The 13,454-nt window shown below is 43.0% G+C and overlaps 1 protein-coding gene across 4 annotated transcripts in view; it reads right to left on the reverse strand.

Moving 5' to 3' along the window:
- Nucleotides 1-13,454, reverse strand: part of CFAP57 (cilia and flagella associated protein 57) — a 503,571-nt gene that overhangs the window by 64,271 nt on the left and 425,846 nt on the right. For all 4 annotated transcript variants that reach the window (XR_004536603.1, XM_033916173.1, XM_033916174.1 and 1 more), the window contains one exon: nt 7,635-7,778. Coding sequence is in view for 3 of the 4 variants with exons in the window: in XM_033916173.1 (XP_033772064.1) it covers nt 7,635-7,778 (144 nt within the window). In the remaining variant the exon portion in view is untranslated. The remainder of the gene's footprint in view (nt 1-7,634; nt 7,779-13,454) is intronic.

Below are 13,454 nucleotides of genomic sequence, written 5' to 3' on the forward strand. Positions count from 1 at the left end.
TGGTTCTATGTCAGCTTTTACAACTTGCTGTACCATCTGATCTGAAACAAAAATATAATCAATTCTTGAAAACGATTGATGAACATGTGAACAAAATGTAAATTCCCGATCATTAAAATGAAGAATACGCCATATATCTTTTAAATTACATGATTGTATTAAATTATCTAATCCCATTGATTTCATAATTCTACTAGGTTTTTTTATCCATTATTGGATCTATAACAGCATTGAAATCCCCTGCCACCACTAAATTAGTAGTAGCCAGTGGTAAAACTAATTGTTGTAGAGACTTAAAGAATTCATTTTGATTCGAATTAGGGGCATATACATTTAATAACGCCATTGTATTATTGCCCATGCTCATGTCAACAAGTAACCACCTTCCTTGAGGATCTGCCTTAACCATATTAAATGTTGCTGGACATTTTTTATTAATCAATATTGCTACTCCTGCCTTCTTTTTTATTGCTGGTGTATATAAACATTGTTTTATCCAATTACTTGACAGCTTCATAGACTCTATCCCAGACAAATGTGTCTCCTGCAGAAAACAAATATCTATATTTTGTTGCTTAATATATGACAATACCTTTTTCCTTTTTATTGGATGATTGAGGCCGTTTACGTTCAAAGAAAAAATTTTAAAACCCATTATACAAATGAAATATAATATACAAATATATCCATCTCAAACATAAAATATAAACTTTTTCTTTTCCCTTAAACCAATATACGAATTTACCCTCCCTCCCAACCTTCCCCACCCCTCCCATATACCCATCCCCCTCCCTCCCCACCCCTATCATGAATGAAAACTTCGAAACGCACATACTGACTGAGTAAAAGAAAAACTCCCCACAGGCAACATCATACTCATTCTATCCGCTTATCTATAACTTCTTATTAGCAATAAAAAGACAATTTTTTTTTCTTTTTAACCCTTATTATCCCATATAACATATAAGAAATAAAATCTTCAATATTTTATATGTATTTTCCAAATCTTCCCCATTATTCTATAAACAACCCATTAATATCTTATAAATGGATTTCAAAGGAATTCTTACATCCCATTTCCTTTATTATATTTTTATTTTATTTTTCCCCTTTTCCCTTTTTCTCTATTTTACTTCTTACAATCACTATATCTCTAACTCCTATTCCCCTCCTTACTTATATAAGTAACCCTTTACAATTACCCTTCAATCCCTTTCAAAAATTAGGATAAACATTTAACACATTAGTCATTTCCACTTTTCCAAGAATTAGACAGCATTTATATATCATCATTCATATTTCTCATGTGAAGACATCAATCCTATGATCTTCTCTCTTCTATAAGGATCAGCAGTCAAGACCACTCCAGTCCAGACATTCTTCAAAAAATTGTCTTTACCAGTCCACATCCAGCAGATCATTCAATATCCTTCTCAATCCAAATATAGTTATATTAGATTCAAAGTACGATTGCTTCATTCTACCTTCTTTATTTCAAATCTGATCAGCTCCATTTAATATAGTTCATTCCCATCTTGCTATACAATATCCATGAGTTGCCTTTAATCCAATCTTCTCTTTGTTGTCATTCTTTCAATCCATGAACTGTCCATCTGCCATTAATTTTGTGCAGAAATATCTCTGACATTTGTATATAGCACAACTTTCCATTTTGGCCATCCATATTATTATATTCAATCTCTTTTAAATCTATAGATCTTCAATGAATATAAAAGTCTGCAATCATACTAAGCTAGCATCCTCTTTTTTTTTTTTTTTTTGATTGGCCACAAAGCTCAGTCCAGAATGCTGCCAATCCCCACAGTTAAATTGCCTCAATCCCAGTCCATAACTCTGCCAATCCCCATAGTTGAATTGCCTCAAGCTCAGTCCAGAATGCTGCCAATCTCCACAGTTAAATTGCCTCGAGCTCAGTCCAGAATGCTGCCAATCTCCACAGTTAATTGCCTCAATCTCAGTCCATAACGCTGCCAATCCCCATAGTTGAATTGCCTCAATCCCAGTCATAACTCTGCCAATCCCCATAGTTGAATTGCCTCAAGCTCAGTCTAGAATGCTGCCAATCTCCACAGTTAAATTGCCTCACTCTCAGTCCATAACGCTGCCAATCCCCATAGTTAAATTGCCTCGAGCTCAGTCCAGAATGCTGTCAATCCCCACAGTTAAGTTTCCTCAAGCTCAGTCCAGAATGTTACCAATCCCCACAGTTAAATTGCCTCGAGCTCAGATCAGAATGCTGTCAATCCCCACAGTTAAATTGCCTCAAGTCAATGGAAAATGACAGTTTTTAAATTCAAAAAACAATTCCCCGCTATGAATAAAATCAAATAAACATAACATATGCATCAAGCCATTAAAACTTTAATAGACTTCTCATTGATAACTTCATTTTCATTTTAGGTATTCATCGGGCTTTCACATTTATCAATATAATCTTTTAACTTCCCTGCTTCTTCAAAACTTAGAGTTTTGTTATTATGAGTCACTCGCATTATAGCCGGGTATACTAATCCAAACCTGGCACCCATTGCTCTCAATTGTGGGCGTAAGTCTAATAGCTGTTTTCTTTTGTATGCAGTTTCCTTGGCAAAATCCGGGACTATAAAAATCTTTGCGTCTTGACATTTCATATTCTTATGTTCCTTTGCTAATTTCAGGATCTCCTCTACTTGCTGGTATCTAAGTAACTTACATATTAAAGGTCGCGGTCCCTTTTGGCTGTTTAATCTCTTTACTGGAATTCTATGCGCCCTTTCTATCTCCAACGGAAACTTACTTTGAATCGGTAGAATCTTAGGCAGGAAGTTTATCAAAAAAGTAATAGGATCATCCTTCTCTATCCCTTCTGGTAAGCCAAGTACCCTCAAATTGTTCCTTCTCGCACGATTCGATAAGTCCACAAAATCCCTTCTTAATGCTTCAATTTCTTTATGATCCTTTTTATACTGTACTTTTTCCTCTTCATATTTTTCCTCCCGTTTTTCTAAACATTCCATTTTCAAATCCACTGCATTTAACCTTTTAGTTAAACACACTATCTCCCCTTTCACCTCTTATGTTTTTTGAATTTTCTAAAACTATATCTTTTATCGTCTGTATTTCTCTCATGAGATCTCTATTATCAATTTCGTCCGCTGGCAACGGCACCATCAGTGGGGAAGTGGAGTCAATTTTTGATCTTTTAACAGACCCCGATCCAGCTCCAGCCATGGAAGATTTACTTTGTCTGCCCGACGCCATACTTATACTTCTTCTCTCTCACTAATTTTGTCTTTCCTTTAAACTTTTACCGCTATTTTTTAAAATCAAGCTGCCTGTCACCATGGAGCCGTTCCCTCACGCAGCCATCTTCATTCGCCTCGAAGCCATGCCCCCACGTTTCCATTTTTTAAATGAGTCCTTCTTTTCCCTAACTGCATCCTTCACCTCTTTGGTTAGCCAAGCTGGTTCTCTTTTGGCTTTAGTTTTCCTTCCTTTGGCTATCTGAGGAATGTATAGATTCTGTGCTTCGGTGATAGTATTTTTTAGTAGGGACCATGCTTGCTCTACCGTTTAGATTTCAGCTATCCTTTTCTTGATCCATTTTCTTACCATGGCTCTCATGTTATCGTATCTTCCTTTTTTAAAGTTAAAGGTCATGGTTAGGGTCTTGGTTCGCTTCCCCTTCCCGATGTCTAGTTTAAAGTAGATCGCTCGTTCCCAGCGGGACTGTGACTTCTACTTCTTTTGTTTAACCAGTTATGCCATTTAGGACCAAGTCCAAGGTGGCGTTTCCTCTTGTTGGTTCTCCTACCATTTGTTCTAGGAAGCAGTCACCCATCATTTCCAGGAACTTTATTTATTTGCCGCAGCTTGAGGTTACTAGGTTCCAGTCTATTCCTGGGAAGTTGAAGTCTCTCATGATCGTTACATTGCCCGTCCTACATTCATGTCTTATTTCTTCTATCATCTCAGAGTCTGCTTCCTCCATCTGTCCTGGGGATCGATAGTAGAGACCTATTTTTGTGTCTGCTCCGTTCTATCTGGGGATCTTTACCCAGAGGGACTCCAGTTTCTTTTTCTCCTCCGCCTTCCCTTCTCCAGTAGATTCTACTCCTTCCTGGACATATAGGGCAATGCCTCCCCTTTCTGCCCTATTCTGTCTCTTCCGTAAGGCTTCTATCCCTGCAGTACTGTATCCCATTCATTTTCCTCGTTCCACCATGTTTCTGTTATGCCAATGATGTCTATTTCTTCACGTCTTGCTAGTGTCTCCAACTCCCCCATTTTATTTCTCAGGCTTCTGACATTCATGTACATACATTTAAGCTCCCTTTGTACTGCCTTCTTGGACTTTCTGGGCTTCACAGTCCTTATTGTGTCTTTCACTGCATCTATTTGCGCTCCATTGCTGTCTCCTTCATTTGCTTCAAGTTCTTCCCCTTTATCTGAGCGGATGTCCTTGGTGCCTGTTGTCCGGGCCATCGACTGGTTGTCGACTGTCCGCTCTCCCCTGATCTTCAGTTTAAAGCCTTCTCAATGACCTTCTTCATGTTTCCAGCCAATATTCTCGCCCCTTCTTTGGTGTAGTCCGTCCTTCCTATAGTACCTGCTCCTTCCCCAGAACGCCGTCCAGTTGCGCACACAGTCAAAGCCTTCTTCCTCGCACCATCGTCTCATCCAGGCGTTGATTTCTCGCAATTCATCTTGCCTCTTCGCGTCTGCTCTCGGTACCGGGAGGATCTCAGAAAATGCCACTTTCACCTCCCAGACCTTCAGTTTTCTTCCGAGTGAGCAGAGCTGGTTCTTCATTTCCTCCATATCATACTACCGTCCGCTCACGTCGTTGGTTCCCACGTGGATAAGTACAGCAGTGTCTATGATCCTGATGGCCACATCCTTCACTCTTGCTCTGGGCAGGCAGGTGACCAGTCTGTCTTCTCTTTCTCCTGCGATGTGGCTGTCTACATTGCGTATAATGGAATCTCCAACAATGATCCCTATCTTCTCTATTCGAGGGTTTCTTGGGGGTCGTAAGTCCACATCCATGGTGTAGGTCCTGTCTTCTTTCTTCTGTGACACATCCCCATGCAGTCTTGCATTTCTGCTAGGTGAGCAGTTGTCCCCAACCTCCGCTTCCATCTCTTCATCAATTGTAGTGGTATCTCCGCCCATCTCACCTTGGCCTTCTTCCTGGGTAGTTCGGTTACAGCTCTCCAGCGCTGAGACCTCCACATGTTGCTGGTGGGCTTCCTTGATTAATTTTTCAAGTTCCTCGATCTCTTTGCTGGCACTGGACGTCACAAGCAACTTTTCCTGTTTGCTGGGTTCTTCTTTAAAGATGTAAATTTGAAAAAACTGAAAAATACCAATACAAATTAAAAATACTGTAGAAATAAAACAAGAAATAGAACATACAAAAATACTATTTTATTGGACTAATCCATTTTTCAATTAGTTTTCAGAGGCCAAAATCTCCTTCCTCAGGTCAGTATAGTATACTGCTGTTATGGAATGCTGTCCTGACCTGAGGAAGGGAATTTTGGTCTCCAAAAGTTAGTAAAAATGTATTAAAATTAGTCCAATAAAAAGATTACTTTATTTCCAAACTACTTTATTTTAAAGCAATAAAAAAATATTTTTTATACTTTTTGGCATCTCTGGTTTCTGCTTTCCTCATCTTCTCGTCACTCTATTTCATCCTGCATCTCACCTCTTTCTCTGTCCCTTCCATTTTTCTCTTTCTGTCTCCACTCCCCATGCTCTGGCATCTCTCTCTTCTCCTTTCCTTCCCACCCTAACTCATCCCATAGTCTGGCATCTGCTTCCCTTCCCCCATGTCCTGGGATCTCTCTCCTCTTTGTTCCATCTATCCATCTCCCTCCATGATCTGGTATCTCCTCTCCTTCCCTCCTCCCATGCTCTGGCATTTCCCTCCTCTCCTTCCCTGCCATCTCTCCCTCCCCTCCATGTTCTAGCATCTCCTCTCCTTCCTTTCCATTTCTTCCCAATGGTCTGCCATCTCTGTCTCCTTCCCTTCCTCCATGCCCTGTATTTTCGCTCCTTCCCTTCCATTTCTCCCTCCATGCTAAGATGTTTCCTTTCCCTCCCTCCCTTCCCCATGGTCTGGCATCACTCTCTCCTCTCACTTCCATTCCTTCTCTACCCCCCAATTGGATGGCTTTCTTCTTTACCTCTCCCCTCCCTCCAATCAGGTGCACAGTGCAGCATTTCTCTACCCCACTCCTCCCAGATTGGTACCTGCCTTTCTCTCTTTGTCAGCAGCCTTCACAACTTGCTTCTCTGCTGGCATTAGGCCTTCTTCTCTGCCAGGTCCCATCTACTTCCTGTTTCCACAAAGGCAGGACCCGGTAAAAGGAAGGCCCTACACTGACAGAGCTGTGAGTTGTAATTCTTCCGCTGCTGCTGCCAGAAGGAGAAGGTCCTGACCATGACGTTGACTCTGGGAGCACCCTCTAAGGTCTGCACCTGGAGAAGACTGCTTCCTCCCCTTGGTACACCACTGCAAAAGGAACATAAGAATTACTGCTGCTGGGTAAGACCAGTGGTCCATCGTGCCCAGCAGTCCGCTCACACGGCGGTCCTTTGGTCAAAGACCAGTATCCTAACTGAGACTAGCTTTATCTGCGTACGTTCTGGTTCAGCAGGAACTTGTCTAACTTTATCTTGAATCCCTGGAGGGTGTTTTCCCCTATAACAGCCTCCAGAAGAGTGTTCCAGTTCTCCACCACTCTCTTGGTGAAGAAGAACTTCCTTACATTTGTAAGGAATCGATCCCCTTTTAACTTTAGAGAGTACCCTCTCCTTCTCTCTACCTTGGAGAGGGTGAACAACCAGTGACTTGTCCCTTCTTAAGTGCCTTTAACGCTTGCCTTCAATGAGTGCTGTTGGCTCCTCCCCTTTTAAGGGGGAGCTCCAGTGGGTGACGTTGGGGGGGTGGAGCTAACTCTTGCCGGTGTCCCTAGGGAAAGAGATGCCCGAACCACACACTGGCCCTGGTCACATGAGATCCCAAAAATATTGGGGATGCTCAGGTACCCACTGAGCTGGCGCCTATGTACCTTTAACTACACGGGGGTGAAGGGGGTGGAGAGCATGCACTTGTGTGCAAGGGATGAGTGGTGATATACATGTACTGAGGGTTGAGAGATGCTATATCTATGCATATATTTATTTATTTTAAAAGTTTATAGACCGCTTAAATCTAAGCAGTTTACATAAGAACATACATAGTATTAAAACAACATATAGCTCTCAGATCAACAAGACAGCAATGTTTCCATTTCTCAGTTAAGCGATGCTATAAAGTGACAGTATCAAATTCAGATTTCTCCCTTCCTTTACATCTCTTAATCTCAGAATCTCACTATTATCATATCAAGTGCAATGTCTTCCCATCATGTATTACATGAAGGCATCCATGAACAATTGAGTTTTCAGCATTCACGGGAGTCGAGGGACACCGAATTTGGGTGTTTAAAAGTTCAACTTAAATTTATATGAGAAGTGAAGTTCAAAACAATCCTACTTTACTGAAAGTTCATCATAACCATATACATAACTAAAGAGATTTTGTTTCTGATAGGTATTGAAAAGTTCCACATCCAGATTACCTCCTGAATCTGCTCTTTCTTCTCCCTTATTTCATTTTCTCTGGGCTCAATCTGTTTCTTCAGTTCTTTTATTTTATAGTCCAGCACAAATTTAAATTTCTCCAGTTCCTGGTTTTTCTTTTTCAGGTCATAGATTCGTTTTTCCTAAAATAAACAGAGATACATTAGATAGATTGTGAGCCCACCGGTACAGAAAGAAAAATGCTTGAGTACCTGATTGTAAAAACCACTTAGATAACCTTGATAAGCCGTATATAAAATCCTAATAAAACTTGAAACTTGAGAAGAATAGTACTGTGCAATCCTTTCACTGACCTCCCTTTTTGTATATAACGTTCTCTTTTTTATACGTTCCCATATTCCTTTTGCCTTGTTAGGCTCAGTCTTGCCTCTTCTACAAATGCAACTGCTAGACCAGTGTATCACAAACTGTGTGCCGCAGCACACTAGTGTGTCTCCTGAGATTCCAAGTGTGCCGCGGCTCACAGAGGAGGAAGAGAAGTGCCGGCAGTTGACTTGCCTCTCGACGCATATCTCCCTGGACTCCTGCCTTCTGCTTCTTCTCCACAGCCCCAGAACAGCAGCGGCAGCTCAGTGTGCTTTTAACTTGGCCACAGAGCGGTTTTCATCAACAGCCTTGAGGCCTTTGCTAGGCCGGCCCATTTCAATGATGTGACTTCCTGTCACATCATTGTAATGGGCCGGCCTAGAAAAGGCCCCAAGGTTGTTGATGAAAACCGCATCTAAATTAATCCCTGCGGCAGCTCTGTGGCCAAGTTAAAAACACACTGAGCTGCCATTAGACAGCAGAAGTACTGCTTGGCAGGGGAGGAGGATGAAGGGAGAAGGGGTACTGCTGGACATGGGGAGAGGAAGAGATGCTGCTGGACAGAGGGCAGAGAATGGGAAGGGCGAAGAAGTGCTGCTGGACCTGGCAGAAGGGGAGGGAAAGGAAATATGCTACACGCTGGAGGGGAGGGTGAGATTGTGAATGGGGAGAAAGCATATTAGCTGTGAGTGGGGTTAGGGAGAGGGAAGGAAAATTGTTACAGGAGGAGTGAGAATGATGAGAGGGAGAAATGGACATGGGGTGGAGGAGAGAGAGAAATAGTGCATGGGGAAAGAACATGTGTTGGGGAGTGGGAAGTAAGGATGCCATGTGAAGGAAGAGGCAAGGAGAGAGAGAGAGAAAGTGTGGAGGAGGCAGCAAGGATTGGACTCATGGAGAGGGCGAGATGGATGGGGAGGACAGAAAGAAGGGAAGGAGAAATGTCACACTCGGGGGTAAGGGGGAGGAGAGTGAAAAGTTGGACTCATGGAGGGAGAAAGATGTTGGTTAGGGGAGGGAAGGAGGACCAGAGGAGAAGCATGCAGGAGGAAGAGAAAAAAAATGTTAGACTGGTGGAAAGGAGGGAGAAATGTTGGACTGGGAAGGGGGCCAGAAAGGAGGAAGGGAAGGGAGATGCACTGCAGGGGGCAGAAAGGAAGAAGGGAAAGAGAAATGTTACACGGGGGGGGGGAGGAGAGATGACTAAAGGAAGGAAGAGATATCTGACCAGGGAATGGAAGGGAAGGAGGGGAGTCTGGTAGTGCTATAGAAATAATAATAGTAGTAGTAGTAATAGTAGAGAGATATGCCAGATGTTATGCCTATGGCCAGGGGGTAACTGAAACTCAGCATACTACGTGATATGTCTCCTCAAGTCTGCTTATCTGCTATCCTGACCTCAGTGACCTGGGTGTTGCCAAAACAAAGAACAAAGGACAGTAAAACCAGGTTGACCAGGTGTCTGAGTGAAGACAGCTGGTTTCTGCAACAAGTCTGCTTATCTGCTATCCTGACCTCAGTGACCTGGGTGTTGCCAAAACAAAGAACAGAAGAAGGACGCTGGTTACTGCAGGATCTGCTTGGATAACTATGAACTCAACAGTTTTCACCCTATATAAGAACGGGACTTTGCCCCTAACATTAGAATCCAAGACGTTGCAACCATGGGACAGTCTCTCCTTTGATCCACCCACCTATCAATTGCAGGGATTCCCAATTGTGAAGGATGGTAGTTGCCTGGGATCACGGTGAAGCTATTTTATTCTTATATATATATATATATATATATATTAAAGGGTTATTGTCTATGCTTTTATATTGTCTGTGTGCTTTTCTGAGTGTCACTGATCATCCCATCTGACAGAAATAAGTGGCGGAACACCAGATTATGGGAAGGAGAGAGATGTCGGACCACTGGGAGGAGGGAGGGAAGGAGAGAGATGTTGGACTACTGGGGGGAAAGGAGAGAGATGTCAGACCATGGAAATGGTAAGGGAAGGAAAGAGAGAGAGGAAGGGAAGGTAAGACATGGAAAAGTAGATTTTGAGAAGAAAGCAGAAAAATTGAATGTTAAGTTAATGCCAAAGATGGATGCAAGGCAGAAAGTGAAGAAGAGAAAAACAGTCAATGGATAAGAAGGCACTGGAAACATAGTTAAAAGCACAGAAAAATAAAGTCACCAGACAACAAAGGTAGGGAAAATTATTTTATTTTCAATATAGTGATAGAAATGTGTCAGTTTTGAGAATTTATATCTGCTGTGAATATTGTGTGCATATGAAAAATGAATGGAAAAAATTGCATTACAATTAGTAAAAGGGGCGGGATCTGGGGAAGTGCTTGGGTGGGTCTAGGGTAGAGCTTGGGAGGTCTGTGGTTGGGGGTACTCAGTTGATATTTATTAGACTTCCCTGCTGGCACGCCCTACTGGCATTTCAGGGCCTGTCTAAAGGGCCATTGTGCATGCGTGGATGTCAATGTGATATCATGCATGCGCGTGATGTCATCACGGTGACATCCGGGCACTTCTGGGTGCCTCGAGCTGTGGTCACTACCTTTAGTGTGCCTTGGCTCAAGAAAGACACTGTGCTAGACAGACATTCTGCACTGACTTCAAGGTCTGGCCTGGCCCATGTGGATGATCTGACAACCAAATATGAAAATAAAACCTATTGATGACAACACAACATTCAGTTTAATATGAAGGCTTCAATTTAGAAGCTTATGAGGAGGGTTCAATAATTTATCTACCTGAGTATGAAGGAAAGTAGCAAGCATGTTGAAACAAGTTTGTGCATGTTGTGACATGTACTGCACAGTTGTGGCTCAGTGCGAGTCTAACATTTCAAGAGACAGGATGTCAAGAAACTGATAGAAATGTTTTTTCACTCAGAGAATAGTTAAGCTTTGGAATGCGTTGCCAAAGGTTGTGGTAAAAGCGGATGGCGTAGCTGGTTTTAAGAAAGGCTTGGGCAAATTCCTGGAAGAAAAGTCCATAGTCTGTTATTAAGATACGGGGGAAGCCTCTGCTTGCCCTGGGATCAGTAGCATGGAATGTTGCTACTCTGGTTTTTGAACAGGGAAAAAGAAGGGGGCTGGCCTCGACAATAGCACCAAAAATACGGCAAAGAGGTAAGAGAGATGTCTGAACCAACCATAAGACACTTTTATTCACAATAACATACAGGAGGACTCAAAGTCCAAGGGTCTTTAAAAAGACCATTTAAAGTCCCAGATGAATGGAATTCTAGTAAAGTCCCAACCAGCATCCGGGTTTCGGCAAACAAACTTGCCTTCTTCAGGGGACAACGTGCATGTAGTCTTCTCTGTGTCTTAATGGAAAGCCCAATCTCAGCCTTGAGCTCCCTTGAGCTGGGTCAGACAATGGGTGAGGTTTCCAGGCTATTTACAACGCGCTGCTGCTGCTGCCTCCAAATCCAGAGGGTTGTCTACCATATGGGTTGGATGGAAGATTGAAGCACGTGCTGAGATTGAAGCAAGGGTGCTCTTCAAGTTATACATCAGACCAGCACTCAACATTGCTTCAAAATACAACATTATGATCCACTCATTCGCAGATGATATTCAACTCTACCTCCCACTAGGTATTGTGACAAGGAAACTCCTGGCACGGCTAAAAAGACTGCTATCCCAGTCAAAAATACAGCCCTCAAACCTGCAATTCCTAGAATAAAGCCTTTACATAAGAACATAAGAATTGCAGCTGCTGGGTCAGACCAGTGGTCCATTGTGCCCAGCAATCCGCTCTCGCCGCAGCCCGTAGGTCAAAGACCAGTGCCCTGAGTCTAGCCTTACCTGCGTATGTTCTGGTTCAGCAGGAACTTATCTAACTTTGTCTTGAATCCTTGAAGGGTGTTTTCCCCTATAACAGACTCCAGAAGAGCGTTCCAGTTTTCTACCACTCTCTGGGTGAAGAAGAACTTCCTTACGTTTGTACGTAATCTATCCCCTTTTAACTTTAGAGAGTGCCCTCTTGTTCTCTCCACCTTGGAGAGGGTGAACAATCTGTCTTTATCTACTAAGTCTATTCCCTTCATTATCTTTAACGTTTCAATCATGTCTCCTCTCAGTCTCCTCTTTTCAAGGGAGAAGAGGCCCAGTTTCTCTAACCTCTCACTGTATGGCAACTCCTCCAGCCTCTTAACCATTTTGGTCACTCTTCTCTGGACCTTTTGAGTAGTACTGTGTCCTTCTTCATGTACGGCGACCAGTGCTGAACGCAGTACTCCAGGTGAGGGCGTACCATGGCCCGGTACAGCGGCATGATAACCCTCTCCAATCTGTTCGTGATCCCATTCTTAATCATTTCCAGCATTCTGTTTGCCCTTTTTTGCCGCCGCCGCACATTGCGCAGATGGCTTCAACCAGTACTCCCAAGTCTCTTTCCTGGGGGGTCTCTCCAAGTACCGCACCGGACATCCTGTATTCATGTATAAGATTTTTGTTACCGATATGCATCACTTTACACTTATCCATGTTAAACCTAATTTGCCATGTAGCGGCCCATTTCTTGAGCATGTTTATGTCACGTTGCAGGTCTTCATAATCCTCCCGCGTTTTCACTACTCTGAATAACTTTGTATCGTCTGCAAATTTAATAACCTCACTTGTCGTACCAATTTCAGGTCGTTTATAAATATGTTGAAGAGCACAGGTCCAAGCACCGAACCCTGCGGTACTCCATTCATGACACTTTTCCAGTCCGAGTATTGCCCATTTACCCCCACTCTCTGTTTCCTATCCGCCAGCCAGTTTTTAATCCATGTGAGTATTTCACCCTCGATTCCATGGATTTTTTGAAGTCATTCATGTAGAACCTTGTTGAATGCCTTCTGAAAATCCAGTTTAGTACAGAAAGAAAGAAAAAGCAAGGGATTTCCCAACCAGAAATTCAGGAAGGGAGGGCACACAAAACACTATCTCTCTCCTATTACTCCTTTCCCAGAGCTGTGGAGAAACAGAGAGTCAACACAGAAGGGGGTGGAGTTTGCTATGAGTCTCGGCAGTCACATAAGCCTCAAGCAGGATGAAGGCAGGTGAATAAATTAACCCCCAGCTGACTCTAATAAGGGAAGCAGAGTGCAGCACAAGGAGAGAAGCCCAACCACTTTTGCAAATCACCAGGAACGTGATTGCCCCAGGCCAGTGGTAGGCAATTCCAGTCCTCGAGAGCCGGAGCCAGGTCAGGTTTTCAGGATATCCACAATAAATATGCATGAGATAGATTTGCATCTCAAGGAGGCAGTGCATGCAAATCCATCTCATACATATTCATTGTGGATATCCTGAAAACCTGACCTGGCTCCGGCTCTCGAGTACTGGAATTGCCTACCCCTGCTCCAGGTCAAGCAGGGAGAGGAATTCAGCAGCTAGCTAGATACTGTGAATTCCCAGGGGAGCCTGACAGAGTAGGGCTAGAGGTTCTTTCAGACGGTGAAGGAACTGGCCAGGAATTTTTCCCAAACACCCAG

Source organism: Geotrypetes seraphini, chromosome 12 (assembly GCF_902459505.1).
Source record: "Geotrypetes seraphini chromosome 12, aGeoSer1.1, whole genome shotgun sequence".
In the NCBI taxonomy this organism is placed as follows: Eukaryota; Metazoa; Chordata; class Amphibia; order Gymnophiona; family Dermophiidae; genus Geotrypetes; species Geotrypetes seraphini.